This window comes from Bos mutus, chromosome 26, assembly GCF_027580195.1.
Source record: "Bos mutus isolate GX-2022 chromosome 26, NWIPB_WYAK_1.1, whole genome shotgun sequence".
NCBI lineage: Eukaryota > Metazoa > Chordata > Mammalia > Artiodactyla > Bovidae > Bos > Bos mutus.
The window spans coordinates 17,316,012-17,341,534 of record NC_091642.1 but is presented as its reverse complement, the minus strand read 5'-3'; the positions used below and the strand labels follow the sequence as shown (position 1 = coordinate 17,341,534).

The 25,523-nt window shown below is 43.1% G+C and overlaps 1 protein-coding gene across 1 annotated transcript in view; it reads left to right on the top strand.

Annotated features, from left to right (window-relative positions):
* The window catches only part of TDRD1 (tudor domain containing 1), a 62,546-nt gene extending 49,233 nt beyond the window's left edge, over window positions 1–13,313 (top strand). Inside the window, exons 24-30 of the mRNA XM_070363606.1 lie at window positions 1,156–1,275; window positions 2,421–2,537; window positions 4,919–5,086; window positions 6,259–6,486; window positions 7,125–7,171; window positions 7,253–7,340; window positions 12,388–13,313. Coding sequence (XP_070219707.1) covers window positions 1,156–1,275; window positions 2,421–2,537; window positions 4,919–5,086; window positions 6,259–6,486; window positions 7,125–7,171; window positions 7,253–7,340; window positions 12,388–12,419 — 800 coding nt within the window. The 3' untranslated portion in view covers window positions 12,420–13,313. The remainder of the gene's footprint in view (window positions 1–1,155; window positions 1,276–2,420; window positions 2,538–4,918; window positions 5,087–6,258; window positions 6,487–7,124; window positions 7,172–7,252; window positions 7,341–12,387) is intronic.
* Window positions 13,314–25,523: the final 12,210 nt, after the last annotated feature.

Sequence of the window (25,523 nt, the reverse complement as noted above, 5' to 3'; positions counted from 1 at the left end):
CACAAGCTGGAATCAAGATTGCCAGGAGAAATATCAATAACCTCAGATATGCAGATGACACCACCCTTATGGCAGAAAGTGAAGAACAACTAAAGAGCCTCTTGATGAAAGTGAAAGAGCAGTGAAAAAGTTGGCTTAAACCTCAACATTCAGAAAACTGAGATCATGGCATCTGGTCCTCTCTCTTCATGGCAAATGGATGGGGAAACAATGGAAACAGTGACAGACTTTATCTTTAGGGGCTCCCAAATCACTGCAGATGGTGACTGCAGCCATGAAATTAAAAGACGCTTACTCCTTGGAAGGAAAGTTATGACCAACCTAGACAGCATATTAAAAAGCAGAGACCTTACTTTGCCAACAATGGTCTGTCTAGTCAAGCCTATGGTTTTTCCAGTGGTCATGTATGGATGTGAGAGTCGGACTATAAAGAAAGCTGAGAGCTAAAGAATTGATGCTTTTGAACTGTGGTGTTGGAGAACACTCTTGAGAGTCCCTTGGACTGCAAGGAGATCCAACGAGTCCATCCTAAAGGAAGTCAGTCCTGAATTTCATTGGAAGGACTGATGTTGAAGTTGAAACTCCAATACTTTCACCACCTTATGTGAAGAACTGACATGTTTGAAAAGACCGTGATGCTGGGAAAGATTGAAGGCGGCAGGAGAAGGCGACAACAGAGGATGAGATGGTTAGATGGCATCACTGACTCAAATACATGAGTAAACTCATGGAGTTTGAGTAAATCTGGGAGTTGGTGATGGACAGGGAGGCCTGGTGTGCTGCAGTACATTGGGTTGCAAAGAATTGGATGCAACTGAACTGAATGTTTATTTAAACAGGGTTTTATTGAACACTATACTCATTTTTAATGTAGTTACTTGTCAGGTAAACACGTACATCATACAGCTATGTATCCCTTAAAGTTTGAGTAAATTTTAAGAATTAAATGTACTATAGAAATAAAAATAGTCTATATGAGTGTCATAGTTTAAGCATTCTTGTTATATAGGTTGAGCTTTTTTGTAATGCACACTAGAGTCCCTAATATTAAACAAAGTCTTTTGGAAAATACAGATTTTCATTTTGGGACTTTGGGAGTGTTGAATACTGAAGTTTATCTGTTTCATGAGAGGACTGTATTTCGTGTATTTTCAGCCATGTCTTCAGCTGATCAGTGGAGTACAATAGAATTGCCAGTTAATAAAACTGTACAAGCATGCATTTTAGAAATCACAAATGCAAACTTGTTTTATGCTCTACCAAATGAAATAGCAGGTAAGAAAGTTTGAGACATATTTATGCTAGTCTGTTAATTGTAGAATGAACTTAATTGAACTCCTTAGAAAGTGACCCAGAGAAGAAGTGATGATTTCTTTTCCACTCAGTGTTTTAATTGATCATAGTAATATGTAAGGAAAATCTGATTTTAAAAACAGATGTGAACATGCCCTGCATTCAGTCTCTACTCTGCCTGGTCTTGATCATCTGCAGCTTTTTATAACAAGGCAGTGTCCTTGATTACTGTATAATTTCTTGTTTAAAAGTAGGTACTGTCTGTATGAAAGTATACTTACTAACCTAACCTTCTACGAGCATTGAGAGAATTTGAACTGAATTCTGTTCTAGATATGTTGAAAGAGTACTTTGAAATCACTCTTTAATCACAATGTTACTGAGTCTTAGGAATTTAGAGAACTGTTTTACAGTGCCTCTAATTGTGAAGAAGAGTAGCATATAAATGTTGACTTTAATTTTCCTTTTTTGTTTCATGAAAGATTACAATTCAGTTATCTTGTCAGTGTATTTGAGTTTATCCTTGTAGTTCAGAAGCTGAGTTAGTACAAGTTGGCTATTCAGAATAATTTGCAGATACTTAAAAATGAAATTTTTTTTAAAGTGATCAAACCAAGAATTGTGGTGATAATAACTGCTCTTAAATTTATTCTCTGTATTAGGAACAATCATCTTTATACTGTATAGTAGGAAGCATGGGCTCAGGCGGCAGCTACATATGGTGTGATGAATTGGAAGTACTTTATTTCATTTTCTTACCTATAACACACTGACAAGTTCATGGAACAATTGTAAAGCTGTAGCCTGATATCATAAGCTTTTGTAGAATGAGCACACTGGGCTAGCCACCCTGGTCAACAAATTAGCCCACCGGTGGCTTCCTTCTTGCCCCTCCCAGTACTGCGTCCCTTCCCCACAGGGTACCCACTAGTGGTTTTATCTATTTTTAAAACAGAAATGTTTTAAAATAGTAAAAATCAAAATATTTTAAATATTAATATTTAAAATATTAAAAATATACAGGATCTTTGGAGTTTAGACTTGATCTTCCTTTTTATATACTTTTATAAATATTGGCATTGAAAGTTTCTTCATAGAACATTGTTTTTTTTATATATATATTTTAGAAGATCAGGAAAAACTGAGCGTATTGACGGCCGAATTGTTAGAATATTGCAATGCTCAGAAAAGCCGATCACCCTATACACCGAAAATTGGAGATGCGTGTTGTGCCAGATATACAAGTAAGATTCTTTCTGTTACCCAGAACAGTGAGCATTTAAAACATGAGACTTACAGTTTTTAAAAGTATTTAATTTTCTATTTGTTTTATATGATAGTTGGATCTTCAGTTTCCCTCTGTTTTCTTCCCGGTAGAAATGTGTCCTAATTTTTGGTTAGATAAGTATTCTGTGTTACGATACTAGGGTTGCATAAAAGCGGTTCACAGCCTAGCCATGTAGTCACTATAAATACTTTCGCAGCCTTTTTTTTTTGTTACTTGTGTTCTGTATACTTTCAGTAATGATCTCCAGTCCTCTCACTGGTAAAAATTCTATCCAAGAGTACTTTATGTACTTAATCAACTTTTGTCATAATTGTAGGCAGCCCTGGCCTTTTTGCCAGCTCCTGTCTAGACTGCTTGTCTTTGGGACCTGAGCTGTCCTCCTGGAGGTTCTCGTCACCATCACGCCAACCCTCTGTTGCTTGGATTTCTCTCCCACCCCTCCTCTTGTTGCAAGATTGTCTCCCTTCCTCATTTCAATGTGCTTTCTGGATCCCTTACTTTTGATTTACTCTTAATATTTGGGTATATCTCATCCTCTGGAAGCTGAGAAAAGGTATGTGTAAAATAAGTTTTCTGTTATGTTTCATGTTTGAAACAGTATTCACCCTAATAGTTTCTTAATAGCTTACCTATAGATAGAATTCCAGGTTGGAAATCATCTTCCCCTTAAATTTTTGAAGGTGTTGCTTTTATATTGTCTTTTAGCTGTAGGTGTTGCTGGTGGAGAGGTAGATGTCATTGAGGTTCTCCAAACTCTGTACATATTTTTTTCCTTCTTTCTGGAACTTGTGGTAATCTCTTCATCCCGAGTTTTTAATTTTATGATGTGACTTAGCATTGGTTTTCTTTCTTTCTTTTTCTGGGCTACTCCACACAGCTTGTGGAATCTTAGTTCGCCAACCAGGGATCGAACCCGGGCCCTGACGGTGCAGGTGTGGGGTCCTAACCAGGGACCTCCCCCAGCTCTGGTTTTCCTTCCACCATTGTACTGAGCGAGCACTCAGCGGGTGGGCACTTTAGTCTTGAAATTTATGAGCTTTAGTTTTGAAATTTGTTCCTGAATTTTTTTTATTCCTTCCTTTCGTTTTCTGCTGTTTTATGAACGCCCAGGTTTTCTAATGTTGGGCTTAAACTCTTCTGCTGAATTTCCTCTGCTATTTCATCTTTTTTGTTCTGTTCAAGAGGTTTCCTCAGTTTTCTCTTCCAGCCTTTCTTACCTCATTTTTAATACCACAGTTTTTTTGTTTCAGTAGTTTTTATGTTTCTCAAGTGTGTGGTTTTAACACTTCCTTGTACCTGTTCTAAGGATGGAAGGTCATTTCTCTGAGGATGGTCATATTCTTTTAATTTTCATGGTTCCCTCTGTCCTTGGCCTCTGTTTCCTCGAGATCCTGTTTGTTTGGTCTGGTCTTCTCTTTCTTCTTCTATTTGGCCATCCTTTGCTGTTTTATCTTTATAAGGTGAGGCGCTAAGAAGCTAATTGGAAGTTCCTTTGAGTGGGGGCAGAGCTTGTCTGCTTGGTGGGCTTCCCTGTGGGCTGGCTCTGCTGTTTCACTGGGAAGTCCTCACGCTGGTGTCTTGAAGTGCTTTTGCTTGAGATGGTTGTCTGCTGCCTGAAGTGCGTGACTTGCCTGACAGGGATCTTGTAAACTCTATCCTCTGCTCTGCCTCATGTTCCCCAGTCCACAGTCTCTGGTTCGTCCTCTCTGGAGAAGAAACTAGTCTTCTGCCCGTGGGTAGAGCCGTTACCTAGAAAGGGGGACTTTTCTAAGTGTTATTAAAGCATGTAAACACAGAGCTGATCATAAAGCTTCAGCGCCTTTAAAAGTAGCTATTATGTGTAGTGTGTTTATAAACTAAAGTTTATATACATGTCTTGGGGAAGGAACTCTGCTTCCACTATTCAGTCACCATCTCAGTTCCGTCTTTCCTCCTACTTTTGAATGAGTAGCACCAATTATTGAGCCTTGCTTGCTTAGGGATTTGAAATGCAAACTGGGACGCTTCTTGGCTTCCTTACAGCAGCTTCAGTTGAGCTCTGCTAAGTCATTTCCATTCATGTATCTGCTTTCCAGCTTCCCAACCTTACATTGTCTTCTCGCTTGTTCTCTATCCTTGTGGTTTTAGCCTTTTTTTCTGTTCAGTCCTGTAACTGTCTTTTCAGTAGAATCTGCAAGAAGTAGAGGTGATGCTTGTATTTAATCTAGACTCCTTGGCATGAAACCAGAAATCTTGGTGTGGATTTCCAAGTGATGTCAATGTAACTGAATAACCACCTTAAGGGAGGAGGGCCTCATTGAATGTAACTTCTCACCTGAGACTCCGTTCCGTTTTTAGGCGATGATTGCTGGTACCGTGCCATCGTGCTGGGGACATCAGATGCCGACGTGAGAGTGCTCTATGTGGACTATGGAAACATCGAAACCCTGCCTCTCTGCAGAGTGCAGCCCATCTCTGCCAGGCACCTGGAGCTTCCTTTCCAAATTATCAAGTGTTCCCTTGACGGTAGACAATTAAATCACTTTCCAGTATGGGTGTCTGTGGGATTTTTTTTTCTTTCTTCTATAGCATTAAGTCTGAAACAAATGGGTATTTTAAGTAACTGTCCAGATTTCTAAATATCAAGCAGAGTTTATATAAAAAAAAAAAACTCATGTCTTTTATTCTTTATTTCATTCTCACAAAAATTATATTCAGTCGTTCTATCTTTGGTTTCACAGATTAGTGTCAAAGAGTCAAGGCTCAGAGATTCTGGTTGGCCTCAGGTTGCAGAGGTAGTAAGTGGCAGAGCCAGGACCAACTGGGGTCACTCCTCTGACCTCTTTTGTGGGGGTCTTTCTACTTTGTTGCAGACTAGAGATGTTCACATGACACTGTTTTGGGCTACCTTACTATTCGTACTCTTATGTATATCTGCATATTTATTCAACCCTTCAGTTGGAATTTGAACAAAAGGAACCAAAATGCTGAAGTAGCTTTTTATTCTTACTCCTATATTCTTTACCTAGAGGTTCCACCAGATAATAACAGACCGCCTCGTAGTCTACTTTGGTTTTGACTCAGAAAATTCTCTTTATCATTGTTTGCTTCCCCCATTAGAACAGAAGTCCACGCAGGTAGACATTTGTCAGTGTTCTGGCTTTTAGATCTAAATTAAGTGCGTGACAGGGCTTCCCTGATGGCTCTGCTGGTAAAGAATCGGCCTGCAATGCAGGAGACCCTGGTTTGATCCCTGGGTCGGGAAGATCCCCTGGAGAAGGGATAGGCTACCCATTCTAGTATTCTTGGGCTTCTCTTGTGGCTTGGCTGATAAAGAATACACCTGCAATGCAGGAGACCTGGGTTCGATCCCTGAGTTGGGAAGATCCCCTGGAGAAGGGAAAGGCTACCCACTCCAGTACTCTGGCCTGGAGAATTTCAAGGGACTGTATAGTCCGTGGAGTCACGAAAAGTAGGAAACGACTAAGCAACTTTCTCTTCACTAGTGCTTGACACATAATAGGGATTGAGGAATATTTGTCAAGTTTGATTTATTTGAATGCAGCAGCAGTTGTACATTATAGCATATGTAACTAAAGCTAGCTAAAATCAGTGAGCCTTTTGTTTATTATCCTTAGACAATTAAGTTAAATATTATATTTTAGAAACTTGTTGATTAATACTCAATTTTTTTCCAGGACTAATGGAATTGAATGGAAGATGTTCTCACCTAATGATAGAGCTACTGAAGAATTTCATGTTGAATCAGAATGTAATGATTTCTGTAAAAGGAGTTATCAAGAATGTCCACACGGTGTCAGTTGAGAAGTGTTCCGAGAATGGTATTATCAATATAGCTGATAAGCTGGTGATGTATGGTCTGGCAAAAAACATCACATCTAAAAAGCCAGCTGCTGTAAATACAGGTATTGTTTTCTCAAGTTTAATTAATAACAGATGTAAGTGTGACCAGGAACAGATGTACCCAGTTTAGTAGGTCTGATCTGTATTCTCACGGCTATGTTTGTTCCCTTTGTCGTCCTCTTCTGTGAATCCTGCAGTGGGGTACTGACTCATGTTGCCGCCTCAGAGGAGCCTGGAAGGAATCCGCCTCCCAGTCTAGGTTTTCCTTATATCAGGCTCAGCAACCTTGTCCATAGCATTAATGCTCCAAGCTTTAAAAAGGTCAAGCATTCAGAGTTACTTCCCACTTCCTTTTGATCCTGATCAAAGTGAGAAGAACTCGTATACTTGAGACTGGGTCTTACTAGTTATTTCATAAGATGATTAGGCAGGCCTGATCTCCACCAGAAAGAGATACACTGTGCAGGATAGGCAAGACCTGAAACCTTGGAAGGATGAGGGCACTCACTGGGTAGAACCCAGGACAGAGTAATAGGTAACATTAAAGCGCCGATGAAAGGTTTAATCCATCTACTCCTTTGTGGTTGGAAAGGATCTGCCCTGCGGGGCAGGCTTGTGTATGTTCAAACTCCAGGTTTTTTTTTTTTTTTCCTGTTATTTATAGCTAAGAGATCTAACAGCTCTTTGCATTTGCTTTTAGAAACGGCAGACAGGATGAACTGCTGCTGCACGAAGCTACAGAAACAAGTGGGTGAATTTCCCTAAAGTGAAATTATACTCCCAACATTTTAAGGAATGAAATAACACTATTTTCTTTCTCACCCTCAGGTTGAAAAGCATGAGCAAATTCTTCTCTTCCTTTTAAACAATCCAACCAATCAAAATAAATTTATTGAAATGAAAAAATTGTTAAAAAGTAAGTTAAATTTGATGTTTTTTCTCTTAGGCAACCCCCAACAGGACCTCACCTGTCTTTTTCTCAGGGCAGAGTATGTGTTTAGAGGCTGTGCTGTCCTCTGTGGTCTGAGGATCGGAGGGCTGGCTATAATGATTCTGCCGTCTTCCTAGGTTTTGTTTGGTAGCCTGCCTTTGACACTGCTTATGGAACTGAGTCCAGGGCCATCCTGTCCTCACAGTTGCTTGACATAGAGAAAGCTCATGATGGTATGTGCAGGGATATGTAAAAATTGTCGTGAGATCAAGCTTAGCCTGAAATTCTTTGCGTCTAGAGTGAAATTAACACTTCCTTGTACACACTCCTATGGAGATGGTTAACACTTTTTGTGAAGAAGTTCTGAGTCAAGAAAATGGGCTGCAGTGATGGATTTCATTTCAGAACAAAGCATATTCTTCCTTCTTTAGCTACGGTGACTCTAGAGGTTAAAGATGCCACCAGTGGGTTTTATTTTTTCTTTCTTTTTAATTGAAGGATAATTGCTTTGCAGTGTTGTGTTGGTTTGTGCCATACATTAACACGAATCTGCCATCAGTCATCGGCAAACCCATAGTGGATTTTAAATAGTGGTTCCCTTGCTGCTGCTGCTGCTTTTTCTTTTTTCTGCCTGGGATGCTGTGATCTGAGATGACCCTTGGAACGTGTTTTGGGATCAGTAACGAATTAGGACTTCTGGTCAAAATGAAGTTGTCCTTCTTGGCACTTTGAATTGATAGAATTTCAACTAAAAGCAAGAAACTTTGACTTAATTCCTGCACTCTGGCAGGCTAAAGTGCAGTTTGTATCTGACCATTGCAAGGAGCTCCCGAGGTCCTCCTGCTCTCTGGGGCTCTGTGAGTGTAGCAGTTCTTAAGAAGGTACCTACCGGGGTCACATGTATTCTCCATGTGTTAACGCACAGTTGTTTTCTTTCTGTTTCTGAGAAAGTATGACTAAGTTCTAAGCTAACTGTCATTCATGTAGGATCATCAGGTTTGATTCTCATGATTGATTTTGAGATGATTTATTGACTTTACTTCACAAGTTTTGGCTTACTTTTTAAAATAAATGCTAACTTGCAATTCCAACTTTCAATCCTTTTTAATACACTGTTTTTATACTAACAGCTGTTTTGTGTACTTGAGTTTAAAATCGGAAATTTGATGATACTTTAAATTTCATAGATTGGGGAACATGCAATGACATAAACTTCTGGCATTTAGTCCTAACACCAAGTCATCATATTTTTAATCAAGTTGATTAACTTGTATGTGCTTTTATCTTTTTATCTTTGAAATAAGTTTTTTTCCCCCATAGGATTATTGAGTGTTGCATATACAAGTTCAGGTGAAACCAGTGTTTTCTGTTTCTAAATATATTGAAGTTCAATTCAGTTTAGTCGCTCAGTCATTTCCGACTCTGTGACCCCATGAATCACAGCACACCAGGCCTCCCTGTCCATCACCAACTCCCGGAGTCCACTCAAACCCATGTCCATTGTTTTGGGATGCCATCCAACCATCTCATCCTCCACTGTCCCCTTCTCCTCCTGCCCTCAATCTTTCCCAGCACCAGGGTCTTTTCAGATGAGTCAGTTCTTTGCATCAGGTGGCCAGAGTATTGCAGTTTCAGCTTCAGCATCAGTCCTTCCAATGAACACCCGGAACTGATCTTCTTTAGGATGGACTCGTTGGATTTCCTTGCTATCCAAGGGACTCCCAAGAGTCTTCTCCAACACCACAGTTCAAAAGCATCAATTCTTCGGTGCTCAGCTTTGTTTATGGTCCAGCGCTCACATCCATACACCACTGGAAAAACCATAGCCTTGACTAGATGGACTTTTGTTAGTAAAGTAATGTCTCTGCTTTTTAATATGCTGTCTAGGTTGGTCATAGTTTTTCTTACAAGGAACAAGCGTCTTTTAATTTCATGGCTGCAGTCACCATCTGCAGTGATTTTGGAGCCCCCAAAAATAAAGTCTGATACTGTTTCCACTGTTTCTCCATCTATTTCCCATGAAGTGATGGGACCGGATGCCATGATCTTAGTTTTCTGAATGTTGAGCTTTAACCCAACTTTTTCACTCTCCTCTTTCACTTTCATCAAGAGGCTCTTTAGTTCCTCTTTGCTTTCTGTCACAAGGGTTGCCACATATCTGAGGTTATTGATATTTCTCCTTGCAATCTTGATCCCAGCTGTGCTTTATCCAGCCCAGCATTTTGCATGATGTAATCTGTATATAAGTTAAATAAACAGAGTGACATTATACAGCCTTGAAATACTCCTTTTCCTGTTTGGAACCAGTCCATTGTTCCATGTCTGGTTCTAACTGTTGCTTCTTGACCTGCATACAGGTTTCTCAGGAGACAGGTAAAGTGGTCTGGCATTTCCATCTCTTGAAGAATTTTCCACGGTTTGTTGTGATCCACACAGTCAAAGGCTTTGGTGTAGTCAATAAAGCAGAAGTAGATGGTTTACTAGAACTCCCTTTCTTTTTCGATGATCCAGCAGATGTTGACAATATGATCTCTGGTTCCTCTGCCTTTGCTAAATCCAGCTTGAACATCTGGAACTTCACAGTTCATGTACTGTTGAAGCCTGGCTTGAAGAATTTTGAGCATTACTTGCTAGCACGTGAGATGAGTGCACTTGTGCAGTAGTTTGAGCATTCTTTAGCATTGCCTTTCTTTGGGATGGGAATGAAAACTGACCTTTTCCAGTCCTGTGGCCACTGCTGAGTTTTCCAAATTTGCTGGCATATTGAGTCCAGCACTTTCACAGCATCATCTTTCAGGATTTGAAATAGCTCAACTGGAATTCCATCACCTCCACTAGCTTTGTTCGTAGTGATGCTTCCTAAGGCCCACTTGACTTCACATTCCAGGATGTCTGGCTCTAGGTGAGTGATCACACCATCGTGGTTATCTGGATCATGATCTTTTCTGTATAGTTCTTCTGTGTATTCTTGCCACCTCTTAATATCTTCTGCTTCTGTTCGGTTCATGCCATTTCTGTCCTTTATTGTGCCCATCTTTGCATGAAATGTTCCCTTGGTATCTCTTAATTTTCTTGAAGAGATCTCTGGTCTTTCTCATTCTATTGTTTTCCTCTATTTCTTTGCATTGATCATTGAAGAAGGCTTTCTTATCTCTCCTTGCTATTCTTTAGAACTCTGCACTCATATGGGTATATCTTTCCTTTCCTCTTTGCCTTTAGCTTCTCTCCTTTTCTCAGCTATTTGTAAGGCCTTCTCAGACAACCATTTTGCCTTTTTGCATTTCTTTTTCTTGGAGATGGTCTTGATCACTGCCTCCTATGCAGTGTCATGAACCTCCATCCATAGTTCTTCAGGCACTCTGTCTATCAGATCTAATCCCCTGAACTTATTTGTCACTTCCACTGTATAATCGTAAGGGATTTGATTTAGATCATACCTGAATGGTCTGTCTAGTGGTTTCCCTACTTTCTTCAATTTAAGTCTGAATTTTGCAGTAAGGAAAAGGGAGAAGGGAATGGCAAACCACTTCAGTATTCTTGCCTTGAGAATCCCATGAACAGTATGAAAAGGCAAAAAGGTATGACATTGAAAGATGAACTCCCCGGGTCGGTAGGTGCCCAATATCATTTTGGAGAAGAGTGGAAAAATTATTCCAGAAAGAATGAAGAGATGGAGCCAAAAAAACAAACAATGCCTAGTTGTGGGTGTGACTGGTGATGAAAGTAAAGTCCAATGCTATAAAGAACAATATTGCATACAAACCTGGAATGTTAGGTCCATGAATCAAGGTAAATTAGAAGTGGTCAAACAGGAGATGGCAAGAGTGAACATTGACATTTTAGGAATCAGTGAACTAAAATGGACTGGAATGGGTGAATTTAATTCAGATGACCATTATATCTACTACTGTGGGCAAGAATCCCTTAGAAGAATTGGAGGAGCCCTCATAGTCAACAAGAGAGTCGAAGTGCGGTACTTGGGTACAGTCTCAAACGTGACAGAATGATCTCTTGTTCGTTTCCAAGGCAAACCATTCAATATCACAGTAATCCAAGTCTGTGCCCCTACCACTAATGCTGAAGAAACTGAAGTTGAACAGTTCTAAGATGACCTACAAGACCTTCTAGAAGTAACACCAAAAAAAGATGTCCTTTTGATCACAGGGGACTAGAATGTAAAAGTACGAAGTCAGGAGGTACTTGGTGTAACACGCAAGTTTGGCCTTGAAATACAAAATGAAGCAGGGCAAAGGACAACAGAGTTTTGTCAAGAGAATGCACTCGTCATGGCAAACACCCTCTTCCAGCAACACAAGAGACGACTCTACACATGGACATCACCAGATGGTCAATACCAAAATCAGATTGATTATATTCTTTGCAGCCAAAGATGGAGAAGCTGTATACAGTCAGCAAAAACAAGGAGCTGACTGTGGCTCAGATCATGAACTACTGATTGCAAAAATTTGTTAGTAGTTTAATTGTAAAACTGCTGAACTAAGAGTTATACACTTACAAGAACATAAAACTCTGGTCCTGAGTTGAGAAGACTCTCCTGGAGGAGAATGGCAACCCACTCCAGTATTCTTGCTGGGAAAATCCCATGGACACAGGCGCCTGATGTGCTATAGCCCATGAGGTCACAGAGACTCAAATACGACTGAGCATGCATGCATATGTCATATATATATAATTGTAATATTGCTGAACTAGGAATGGTGTGGTATGGGAACATAAAACTGTAATCTCTTCATCAGAGATTTAAGTATTTCAGCATACAGGTTAGTATAAAATATTTTTTATATTTGGAGGGGAGCATATCTGTGAAGGGGAGTACAAACAGCTATACTGAACATAAAGCCCTGTTATTGCAGTGGTGAATTTTTTTTAACTAGCAAATCTGACTGAAGGAAATGTGGAATTTCAGATTAAAAGTGAGTATTTGGTTTTCTTGTACTTAAAATAGATATTAAGAACCACAGTGACTGGGTTTTTGTATAAGGCATACTAAGAATCGATTTTTGTCTTGCAGATACAGCCTCTCTTGAAGATCAACACTTATGAGACAGGAAGTAGCGAAGGCTAGATTTAGGAGAGAAAGTACTGCATCTTGTGTTTTTGTTTGTTGGAAACTTTTTCTTTAATGACCTTTTATGTCTGCATTTTTTGTTTGCTTACCATTCTTCTGTCTAGGTTGGGTAGGTTTTTTTTTTCCCCCTCTAAATGCATCCTCTCAGTCTCGCATTAAAGATACACAGTAAGTACACGGGAGCATCGGGAAGGGATACATAGGGGCTGTCTAGTCTACATAGAGCTTTTTATTACTTAAAGGTGCTGAAGAAAATATGGCTCCAGGTTAATACTGGGTCAGTTTAGTTGTTAGATACACAAGTTGTATTTTTTGGACTTTTCTCTGTATGTTTGATGTGTTCCATAATAAAATACACCCTGCTCTCCCTGTCACAACCTGTCTCTTCCACATAATAAAAGTTCTTTGGTTTGTTGTTGCTCAGGTCTCTGCCCTTCTTTTCCTGTCTACTCTGAGGTCATCAGTTTCTCTCTGTCCGTCCTCACTGAGATCACTTTTCTTTCAGCCCGTGGGCACAGTGTGCCCTTGGGCTCTCGCCCACTCTGACTGGGAAGGCAGTTTCTGCTCCTGCCATCCGTAGGTACCTTTCCAAATCTGTGGCCACTTGGATTTTTAGTGTAGTGGAATTTACATTTTCTGAAGCACAGATTCCTGGAGAACAGTTAACAGCTTAATGTAAAAAGCCAAGTTAGAGTATATATTTTTCTTGAAGCACATAAAGACATCTTAAACTCTGTAAACTCACATGTGCGGAATTATGGGCCAGCCAGCCTTCCTGCCAGCCCATAAGTTTCTGTTTGGGAATTTTTTCACGATTTAAGTATCAGACTGTGAAAGCCTAAGATGTTGTCACCAACTCAAAGAAGAAACTTGACTTTTTGTTTGTTTGTTCTTTTAAAATGTACCTTTGCTGGTAGTATGTGTTAGCAGGATTAAATGGAGTTTCACCTCATGTAAAAAGTTGTTCAAACATTGATATGCTTCTATGAGATAAAAATTTAAGCTGCTGTGCCCAATAAAATCCTTTTACTTCACAGCCAGATTTCCCTTGTGTTGTTATCACCAGCCGCATTTTGCTAATTTCCTTTTCTTACTGGCATGTACTAGGAGCACTGGGCACTGAGTTTGTTCATACTCTGTTCAGTTCCATCCACAGTGCAAATGCAAATGAAATCTGTGGAATCACAGAACTGTCCTTTTTATTAAGGGAAGTTAGGGATATGTCACAGAACACACTAAGGAACGCTTAAGTCAAAGTTCATCAGATCCCAGGGTTTGATCCTATGGTACAGACTGGAAATTGGGATAGAAACAGTTTAAATTAAATGCAGTTTAATATTACTTGATGATTCAGCTAGTCTCACACTAGATGGATTGAATATCTCCTGGATTGATTCAGCATATTTTCACACTGGACCACCAGTCCACCAGATCTTGTTTTTGATCTTTCACATTCACATGTTTATCGAGCTCCAGCTGTGTCCTGGCACCGAGGTTAGTGATGTGTTTATCACCCAGTAGGGCCATGTATGGTCTGCACATGCGCCAATCCCAGTCTTGGGGTTTCCTCAGAACCCCTAGTTCACTCATAGAGAAGTACTCTAGAGCTGAGACCAGATAATCAAATAGTTTATTCCTTGGCAGAGGCCTTGTATATTGAGACAAATCAGATCTGTTTTGCAAGAGAAGAGATTCTTAACCATGCATGGATTAAGGATAGTTTGGGGGGGGTGGTGCAGTTAGGGGAAGAAGACATAGTTGGTATGCCTTTTCTTTTGGTGGAATGTGTTTTTCTAGGGCTGCTGGAAATGTGAAAGTTTTAAGATTGTGAACGAGGGTGAGGGATAGTCTAAACTCAAGCTCTCCTGCTCCAGAGAACCTGAGGATCATTCTCAGCAGAGCCCTAAACTGCCAAATTGTAGAGGAGGAATAAAGTCACTGTGAAGCCTGCCACTCTGAGGCTGCCAGCCCAGGGCAATAAACTGAGTGTGTAACTGGTGGGCTTATCACCAGCACAGTTGCAGCTGTCCAGGTTTGGCAAATTGAGCTCTTCTAGGATTAGCCCAATAACTCCAATACTTTGACCACCTGATGCAAAGAACTGACTCCTCAGAAAAGACGCTGATGCTGGGAAAGGTTGAAGACAGGAGAAGGGGACAACAGAGGATGAGATGGATGGCATCACTGACTCGATGAACAGGAGTTTGAGCAAGCTCTGGGAGTGGGTGATGGACAGGGAAGCCTGGCGTGCTGCAGTCCATGGGGTCCCAAAGAGTCAGACACAGCTGAGCGACTGAACTGAACTGACGCCAGCACCTGAAGGTGAAAGCATATGAAAGTGACTGAGGCTGGGCAGCTAATCCTTAAATGAAACCAATTCTAGGTTATGTGAAAGCTACTGCCAAGATTTGAGAGCCTTCCTAGGGAAGTTAGACCGCTTGCCTACAGGGTAGCTTGAACAATGTTCAGGCATAGAAAAAGGGTAAGCACTTATCTGGGTGGGACTTCTACCACTCTTATCCTGTGCAAATGGGCAGAAGTCTTGCCAAATCTGAATCTTCGTTTAATTCCAGCAAGCAAAAACCGTCCTACAACTCCTAACTGCACGATTGGAACCACAGGCTGCCCTCCAGTTCCTCTTATTTGGAAAAACAAAGCCAAAAGACAGCAGCCTTCAGGATCTTGTGTTTAATGAGTCAACTCTGCTTGAGTCGGACACAACTGAGCTACTGACTGAACTGAACTGAGGAAATGGGATGGTCTGTGAGGTTGATTATAGGTCAGGCAGGGCCTACTTCGCCACCTCCAAGGGTGTACCCAGATTCCTCTGAAAATGCATTCAATGGATACTTATATTAGGGCATGCACATGTATGTGAAAACTAAAGATACAGAATTTGGAAGCATTCAGTTCAGTCAGTTATGTCTGACTCTGCAACCCCACGGACTGCAGCACACCAGGTTTCCCTGTCCATCACCAAGTCCCGGAGCTTGCTCAAACTCCTGTCCATCAAGTTGGTGATGCCATCCAACCATCTCACCCTCTGTCATCCCATTCTCCTTCTGCCTTCCATGTTTCCCAGCATCAGGGTCTTTTCCAAGGAGTCAGTTCTTTGCATCACGTGGCCAAAGAATTGGCACTTCAGCATCAGTCCTTCCAGTGAATATTCAGGACTGATTTCCTATAGGATTAACTGGTTTGATCTTGCAGTCCAAGGGACTCTCAAAAGTCTTCTCCAACACCACAGTTGAAAAGCATCTTCGGCGCTCAGCTTTCTTTATGGTCCAACTCTCACATCCATACTTGACTGCTGGAAAAACCATAACTTTGACTAGATGGACCTTTGTCAGCAAAGTAACGTCTCTGCTTTTTAATATGCTACCTAGGTTGGTCACTGCTTTTCTTCCAAGCAGCACGCATCTTTTAATTTCATGGCATTGACTTAGTGCTTCTGTGGTATTGGATGTAGATTGAATGACGAAATGTTACCCAAGCCTTTGCCTTTGTAGACATGCCATACTTACTTGTAGCCAGAAGGCATCACATTTTCTAAAAGCAAATCCAGATATATCTTCTGCATAATTGTTCTCACTGTCTTAAGGACTGGAGATACTTTCAACCTAAGAACAACAGTTGGTGCCTGCCCCAAACCTAAGGGTCTTCAGCTGTGAGATGGCTATATTTCTGTTCCTTATGCGCCCTGGCCACGCCTTTGTTTCCTGTTGCTGCCATGAGCTCCACAGTTTTTGCTCTTGCTTCATTTATTGCCTATGGACTACTTGAGAACCAAGCCTTTCATTTCCTCTGAGATGGTTTCCTTGCCATTTAATAGGCAGTTTTCTATTCTTTTATTTTTTAACAAGAGAGTTCTGGAAAAGATACAAGTTTTGTGGCTCTGTTAGGAATCCTCCTTCAGGATTTTTAAATATGTGCTTCACCTTGCTTCATCATTTGGGGGACGGCATGCAAAGAATTTGAATTGGGCTTCTGTAAGTTTGGGAACTACCATGCCCATCAACTTTTAATTTTGTAGTCCAGGAACCTTAACAGTCAAAAATGAAGCATCTTATCTCTATCAGAAAGCCAGTAGGGAAGAAAGCTGGACGGGGAATCCCATGCCTCCTCATCTCCAAAGGGACTCTGCACATTGCTGAGAGCTGAAGTCTGCCTTTATCTCTTCGTGGAATTCAAAGTTGTCATCATGCCTTGTGTGTTTACAACTGAGACATACCCTACAGGGAAGATCACAAATTAATTCACATTTTGATTTCTTGGGCTTCCCTGGTGGCTCAGCTGGTAAAGAATCCACCTGCAATGTGGGAGACCTGGGTTCGTTCCCTGGGTTGGGAAGATTCCCTTAGAAGGGAGAGGCTACCCACTCCAGTATTCTGGCCTGGAGAATTCCATGGACTGTATAGCCCACAGGGTCACAAAGAGTCAGACATGATTGAGCAACTTTCACTATGCCCCTGGGCACTGGGGCCACAGGATGAGTCTGCCAAGTCCTTGGAAACAAGGGGCTCGCAAGCTCTTTGGGATGAAGATCTTTCATGGTGACTATTTTTTAAATTTCCACAAAGCAGGGATTGCTGTGGATGACGAAAGTAGTTGCCCAAAGCTTCTACCCCTGCTAGTCAACCACTCAGCACCCTCCACAGCTTGGGCCACTGGCTTTTCTGCCTCCTTCCCACACATACCTGGTGAAAAGGCACAGGTGATTAAACTTGGATTGAAGGCGTTTGAAGCAACTAATATTGTTACCCAAAGTGGGGGTCCAGCTGCTCTCCACTCTGAAGCCAAGAAAGAGGCAAAGTTGCTGGAAAAGAAATTTGCTTTGTTTTCAGTGCCGACAACCTGAGAGGAGGGCAGACTCCTGTCCAAAGGCTGATTCCCCTCCCCCACACTGACAATCAGTGGGCAAAAGCTTTTATAGGTAAAGGGAAGGGACTACATGAAGAAACGGCTCTGACAGTCATTTTGAAATTGGTCATGTGGTGGTTTGATCAGTGTCATCTTGATTTAAGTATAATTAGTCTTTAGTTCCAGGGTCAGTTTGTTTCCATTTCTTTGAGACCAGCTCTCAGAATTGACTGCAAGGAGATCCAACCAGTCCATTCTGAAGGAGATCAGCCCTGGGATTTCTTTGGAAGGAATGATGCTAAAGCTGAAACTCCAGTACTTTGGCCACCTCATGTGAAGAGTTGACTCATTGGAAAAGACTCTGATGCTGGGAAGGATTGGGGGCAGGAGGAAAAGGGGACGACAGAGGATGAGATGGCTGGGTGGCATCACTGACTGTATGGACGTGAGTCTCAGTGAACTCCAGGAGTTGGTGATGGACAGGGAGGCCTGGCGTGCTGTGATTCATGGGGTCGCAAAGAGTCGGACACGACTGAGCGACTGATCTGATCTGATCTGATATCATGGCTGCATGTCTTCATGTGGTTAACGTCTTCCACCTGGTTGGGATTTTAGTTTCTATAAGATAGTTCAGAGGATATGGCTCAGAATATTATCTATAGCCCTTGAAAAGGAACTAAAAATCCTTGATTATGCTTAATGACTATTATTACTTAATCTTATTTGACTGTTTACCTTTGTTTCTGCCTCTTCTCACTTCTCTGATGAAATTTATTCTTTGGCTGAAGTTTTCTTACAGACAAAAGACTGACTGAGGTCATAGTCCCCCAGGACCAAGGGTCCTGCTCTGTTTCAGTGTCTCCACCAGTATTTATAGTTTCAGCTTTTTTACTTCTTAATCATGGAATGAAAACCCCAGATATAAAGCTGTCAGGCTATCCAGAATTAAAATGTAGCTTCTCCAAAGTAAATTCGCTTAGGCAAAGGTGTGCTGGTAACTTGTTAACAACCAGTCAGAACAAGTAGGTGAGAGGGCCATGAAGTTCCCACTTTGGCCGGACTTAGTCTGCTCACCTCAAACCCCTGCTCTGTCTAGAGTGGCATGGGCTACTCACCACTTGTGGCTCTTGAATACTTATAATCTGGCTAGTGCAAAGGAGATCTGCTGTAAATGTAAGATACAGCAGAATTTCAAAGACTTGGCTTAAAATAGGACTTCCCTAGTGGCTCAGAAAGTAAAGAATCTGCCTGCAATGAGGGAGACCCAGATTCAATCCCTGGGTCGGGAAGATCTCCTGGAGGAGGGCTTGGCAACCCACTCCAGTATTCTTGCCTGGAGAATCCCATGGACAGAGGAGCCTGGTGGACTACAGTCCACAGGGTCGCAAAGAGTGGGACATGACTAAAGTGACTGAGCGTGCATGCACAGCTTAAAATATCTCACCTTGATTACCTGTGGAGATGTTTTGGATCTACTGGGTTATTAAGTTCACTTTAATACAGCTACTAGACCATTTATTGTTACCTGTGTGGCTCGCAGCCCATTTCTGTGGGACAGTGCCCATCTAGAGAAACCATGCCTCCCTCCCTGAAGATGAGTCCCCTTCACAGATGCTCATGCCTTAATTATGCTGTTCTGGTTGACTGTTTTTTCATCTGGGTGCCCAGTAAATATTATTGGGAGGAATAAATGAGTGAAAAAATGACCTTTCCACCTCTTTACCGAAATTTGCAACACCAACTTTACCCTGGGCCACTTTCACTGGAAGCTGTCAATACTGAAAAGGTTGTAAACCAACTGAGAACCACAGGGGGAAATATATTTAGAATTTTCTGAAGAAAGACAGTGTAAAAGCAAAATTGTTATTTGTCCATCAGATAAGAATAATGGGGGAGGAGCTTGGAAAAGAAGAAACAGGCCAGTCTTCCTGGTCGGCAACTTGATAATACATATCAAAAGCCTTAACTTGTATATATACCCTAGAGTGTGTGTATGTATGTATATACATATATATCTAAGAATTGTACATTATTCTTGCAGTTTCCTCCAGGGAGTTACTGGGCAAAAACACAAATATCTAAAGATTAAAATTAAAAGTTGATAGTAAGTTAAGCACAGTAGAACATTATAAGTGGATAAAAGCCACAGAATGATGTCAAAAGGGACAAAGAAAAGCTGGCTATGATATACTATACACGGAATGCTGCTGCTATTTAGTCATGAAGTCATGTTGGACTCTTGCAACCTCAAGGACAGTAACCTGCCAGGTTCCTCTGTCCATTGGATTTCCCAGGCCAGGTTCCTCTGTTCATTGGATTTCCCAGGCAAGAAATGGGTTACCATTTCCTTTGCCAGGGGATCTTCCTGACCCAGGAATCGAACCCCAGTCTCTTACTTCTCCTGCATTGGTTGGCAGGTTCTTTACCACTGAGCCACCAGGGAAGCCCATGCATGGAATGAGCTAACAATAAAATTTTGAGTAGACTGATGCTGGAAGAAGAAACACCATGAAGTTAACAGGGATTATCTCTGGGTGGTGGAGTAGGTGTGGTTTGCTTAACCTAATTTTTTTTTTTTTTTGTAATGAGCACACGTTATGCAATGACACTTTTTTTTTAATGAAGTATGGAAACTATAGATTATGCAATAAGAGACTTTTTTGAGCCCTTACTATGCACAAGGTGTTGTGCCAGACTGAGCTATTTTTGCTTTATGGTATTTTTTAAAAAATCAAGGCACCTTCCAGATTTCAACGAGGATGCTGGCCAAAGGGCTCAATTATTACCGCTCAAAGGCAGTAACAGAACACACAGGTAAACAAAGGGCAACTGCCATGACAAATATTAACGATGCCAAAGTCAGCATTTTCGCAAGGGTCGAAGCAATAAATCCTGCGGAGTCCAAGGTGGATGGCACAGTGCTCCCTGCTGCACCGCTCGGGGGCTGGGAGACCAGAGCAGAAGTAAGTACCTTTGTCTCCCGACCATGACCAACGCGTTGCTTAAAAACGCGAGGGGCGGCTGCGGGCTGGCTTCCCAGCAAAGCGATGCAGCGCCCTCGGGAGAGCGGCGCTAGCCGGGTCGGCCGGCGCCGCGCTCCCCGCCTCCCCTCGGTGCAGAACACAGGTGTCCCACGTGGCTCCCGCCCGGGCGCGCCTCCCCGGGCTTGCAGCGCCCCCTGGCCCGAGCCGGGTCCCGCCGCGCGCTCCTCGCCGTGAGTTCAGCCGGCGTGGTCTCCGCGTCGCTGGAACCCCCTTCCTTCCCGGCGCTCGCACCGGAGGAGACGCCCCGCCCCCGGGCGCCCCTGCCCAGCGTGCAGAGACGGGGCGTCCGGCTTGGATGCGGCGTCGGCGCGGCGGGTTTGGTTCGGCATTGTCTGCGCTCCACCCGAGCACGCCGGCGGGGCCCGCACGCTTCTTCGGGAAGTCGGCGTCCCGGGCAGAAAGCACCTGGCGCGCCCCTCCTCGGGGTACCCCTCCTTCGGTCCCGGGGCGAGCCGGCGGGGGTCTTGGGAGCCACCGCGCTGCGGCCCCGGCAGCAGCCCCTCCGGTGGGTCCCCTGGGAACGCCAAGCAGAGCGGCTCGGACCGCAGGTAAAGGGGACGGGCGCTCGGTGATGAGTGGAGGAGGGAACCTCGTATTACACCTGGCCGTCTTAGCAGAGTCGTAGAACCCCTAACCCGGCTCACCTTTTGAATAAAGGCTTTGGGGACAAGCCGACCCCTTCTTCCCCGCCCCCCTCCTCCCCCCCCCCGCCCATTTTACAGAACAGATGCAGCTGTTAAAGTCACTCCTGCATGCTTTTCCCAAGCAGCCCGGTGACCCCAGCGAGGTCTCTGCATGCAGAGCCTGAGGGGCCCGTGGCCCCGAGAGACTCGTCCTTGGCCTTTGGGAAGTCTAAGGGATTTATCCTCTATGGTGATTCACCTGCTTGGACATCCCCCTCCCCGTCAATCCCACTCTGGCCAGCTGGTCCAGCCCAGCTTCCTGCACTTCTCCAGGTCAGAGCCCAGCTCTGTGGCCACCTTCTGGGAGGGGAAAAGGGAGGGTCTTAGAATTGCACCTTAAAAGCTTGCCAGGGGGCATGGATTTAAAAATTTGGTGGACACTCAGGCAGAAGAGAGGAAAGGAGCGCACCTTGCTTCCCTTTCACTGTGGAATCAGTGGCTGTCCTGCTGAGAAGGGCCTTTCCATGGGGACACTATGAAGCGTGTTTAGTATCTTGGAATTAAATAAATAAAACGTGTACAATTTTCAATTTAGGCGGTCCTTTAAAAACAACCCCTCTAGAACCTAAGTGTTTTATAAATTGAAGTCTAAAAATTCAAGGTCTATTTTGCTTTCTCAGTGACATTATATTAAGAAATGTGCAGTTATTGAGAGGAGTCAGAAAAGAGAAGGAAAGCGAAGACTCAGCGCTGCAGCTGGCAAAGGCCGTGAGAGTTAATTTGTAAATGCTGCTGGCTTTCAGTAGCTTGTAGCCATTCTTTTCCTTAGATTGATGAGATACAAAGCTTTACTGGCTTGTTCTTTGCGTGGGATACGGCCCTTACTCTTCTTTGTAGACATCCAGCTCAGAGCCATCTCTTGATGTATTAAGAATTTCCCAGTGTGGATCCCCAAGCAAATCCCGGAGGTCCACGGGGATTCCATCCTTCCTTCATCATACCCGTCTCTTTGAAAACCATCAATGACATTTTTCTTTAAATCTGGCTTTTTGGTCCACCACCCAGAGCTTAGAGTAGCTGTTTCCCTTCCCCCTCACTAGGCTCAGGCTCTTGAAATGAATTATAGTCAGATGCCCCTGTTTTTACAGATGAGGAGACGGAGACCTAGGAAGGGTGGAAGACTGCCCGAGGGAGAACGGGACTGCCTGCCGGGAACCCTGGCTCCTGGTTCTGTGATGAGCACAGTCATTAACTGGCAAGTGATGACACTAAGGATAAACCGCTGGTGCAAATGTAAAAGCCCCTTGTTAAGAATGTGCCCACCAGGTGCGCATCTTATGGAGTTTTTTCCACCGCATCCCTAACACCTGGGAGAGTGCTGAGTGCAGGGCAGATGCTTAATAGTTGCTATTGAATAAGTTAAATTTCATGTCATTGTAACAGTGGAAGGGTCAACACTGTGAGTGTGTTAGAACAATGATTCCCACACTGAGCAGTAAGAAAATAAAAAACAGTTTTAATTGAGAGGACTGTAACAAAATTGCTAATTTTTAATTTTATCCCACAAGGATATTTTTTAAAAATGCAATAAGCCCCTCACATCATCGACAAAGCTATTGGAGTTCTCTTGGGGGCCCTGCATAAGAGTGGGTCTAGGCCATGCGAGACACCCCTGCTTCAGTATCCCAAGCCATCAACCCAAAATAGCTGAACACACTCAAAGGCCCTTCTTTTAGTTCACCCTTTCATCTTCTAAACAGCTCCAGCAGCTTATTCTTCCACCGCAGAACCACCTGCTGGGTTTCCCTGATTGTGAGCCTGCAATTCCTCACTTCCCTTCCTGATCCTGGGTCCCTTCTCTTAACTAGTTTTCCTGATCTCCACTTGGGCACCTCTGCCCTTACCCAGAGGACTTCGGCACTGTTGGCTCCTGGGATCCTGGCAATAACCTTTCCAGGTAAATAGGGTGCGTAATGTCACCCCCATTTTTGAAAGGAGAAAATCGAGTGACTGAAAGAATGGACTTGGGAGATTGGTGCTCAGGTCTCCTGACGTCAGATTGGTGCCCTTTGCACACCAACTGTGTGCTGCACGCTGCTTGTCACGTCTGGGCTGCCTGCATCCGAAAAACTGGGCCTGACGCCAAACTTGTGATTTACCAGCTCTTTGACCTTGGGCCCCAACTTCTCCAAGACCATTTTCACAAGTGTGAAAGTGGAATTGATCATGTCTACCCTATAGGGCATATGAATGTAGTTATATGACGTTAATATGTGAAATGCAGTGATAATCTTTTAACGTCATAGGTTCAAAAAGTCTTTTACCATTATGGGGGACATTCATACTGTTTCACTGGATCTTTAAAACACTGTCAGTTATGAAACAGATGAATGAGGTGGGAACTTGGTGTTTGCAGAGTTACCCACCTGGTTAGAAGCAGAGCTAGTTTGGAATTCCATCTTTGGAGTTCCAGTCCTGTGGATGCACTTTCCAGAATCCTATGACAGTGGATTTGGTGGCTCAGGTGGTAAAGAATCTGCCTGCAATTCAGGAGACCCATTCGATCCCTGGGTCAGGACGATTCCCTGAAGAAAGGAATGGCTGCCCACTCCAGTATTCTTGTCTGGAGAATTCCATGGACAGAGAGCCTGGCAGGCTACAGTCTGTGGGATCTCAAAGAGTTGGGCATAACTGAGTGACTAATACACATACTGACAGTTTCAATAAAGGATTTTCAAATACGATCATAACAAGCATCAGAATCTCTTGTCAGGTACAGGGTGTGGGCAGCCTGTGGTTTACACCCAATCTGCCTCTTCTCCCTAGCCATCCAGGGGCCCAAAGGGCACAGTTTGTCCCTTGAGGCTGATTCCTGGTTGCCAGACTGTTGGGTTCTGAAAATTTGTGATTTTGTTAGAGAAAGCATAGCGTGCCCCAGAACAACTTGTAAAATGCCCTTCATGCCTTATCGGACTAGAAACGTGTCAACCACTTCCCCTGATTGCCTGGGTCTGAGCCAAGCATTTTGCCAAGTGAACAAGGAAGATGTTTGTTACAGCGAAAGACCACAGGCTTCCTGGCTGACTTACCTCCAATGTGAAAGTCTTTCTCTTCTGGTGTGGACTGTTTTTGTAAAAGGATTCAGATTTCCATTCTACTGATGGAGAGGAGGCTGCCAAGGGCTAATCTAATATTTGGGGTTGGAATTGCATTTTGTAAGGAGGTGGAAGCGCTCTCCTTTTTCACCCTGCCCTCGTTTCATTTCCGATCATAGAGGAGAAGGTGGGCATTGTCCTGCAAAACCGCCTTTAGCTATTGCTGTTCGGTCTGGCCCTTCTTTTTCAAAAGTAGCCTTGTTTGGCCTTTGCTTTCTTCCTGTCTCTTGGGAAATGCAATCTCCAGGCAGCACAGAGTGTTATGTTTTGTGGTGCCCTGCAGCAAACCTCACACATCAGAATTTGAAAATAACAATCAGATGAAAAGGCTAGGGAGTCGGGGAGGGATCCAGGTCCATGTGTGAGAACCCCAGAAGCCGGGAATGACGATGTGTGGGATTAGCATGAGTAATGGAATAGAAAGGAGCAAATGTGATGAGCCAGGTGTTTCGTAATGGAAGAGGCTTGACAAGGTATACCTGGAGATGGAAGTTCTGTTTCTGCCCCTGGGTTGCAGACCACTCCCATCTGCCTAGCACAAGACTGCAGAAAGTTCTCTAAATCTTCTCAAGTTATGTGCTCGGGTGTGGGAGTTGCTGGTAGCTGATGGAAGACTGCCAACAGGTGAGATTCAGGGTGGCAGATTTTTAATTAGGCTCTGTTCCTCTGTCCTGATCCCCCACAAACAGGAAGGTGACAGATGGAACAGAACACAGGGAGGCCAGAAGGAGTAGGATCCACTTATTAACTGTCTCACCTGGGGCAGAACTGTCTCAACTGTCTCACCTTGGCTTCTCTCTGTCTCAGCTTTCCCATCTGTCAAATGGGGGCTTGCTGTGAGCATTAGGAGAGAGAAGATACGTAAGTATAGAGTCTGGTGTGTGTTAATCTCTGTCATGTCCAACTCTTTGTGACCCCATGGATTGTAGCCCACTAAGTTCCTCTGTCCATGGAATTCTCTAGGCAAGAATACTGGAATGGTTAGCCATTCCCTTCTCCAGGGGATTGTCCCGAACCAGGGATTGAACACGGGTTTCCTGCATTGCAGGCAGATTCTTTACTGTCTGAGTCACCAGGGAAGCCCACGGAGCCTGGTACTGGGTGCTTTAGTGAGTAAATTATGCTCACTAGATGGGAACAGCTGGTTTTTTTTGTTTGTTTGTTTGTTTTTTACTGTGGAATTCATCCTTTCAAGTCTTAGATGTAGGGTTGTATTTAGAATGTTGAATTAGTGTTGAAAGAAAGTTTTGCTGTGTGAGGAAGGGGGATTGAGCTGAATATTTGAGATGATTGGGTGGGACTAGATAGTGTAGAGTACTATTAATTCTGTATCATCATTGAAACAACGTTAGGTTCATTTATCTTGGTATAAAAAAGGATACCGTGAGTGCAGTGAG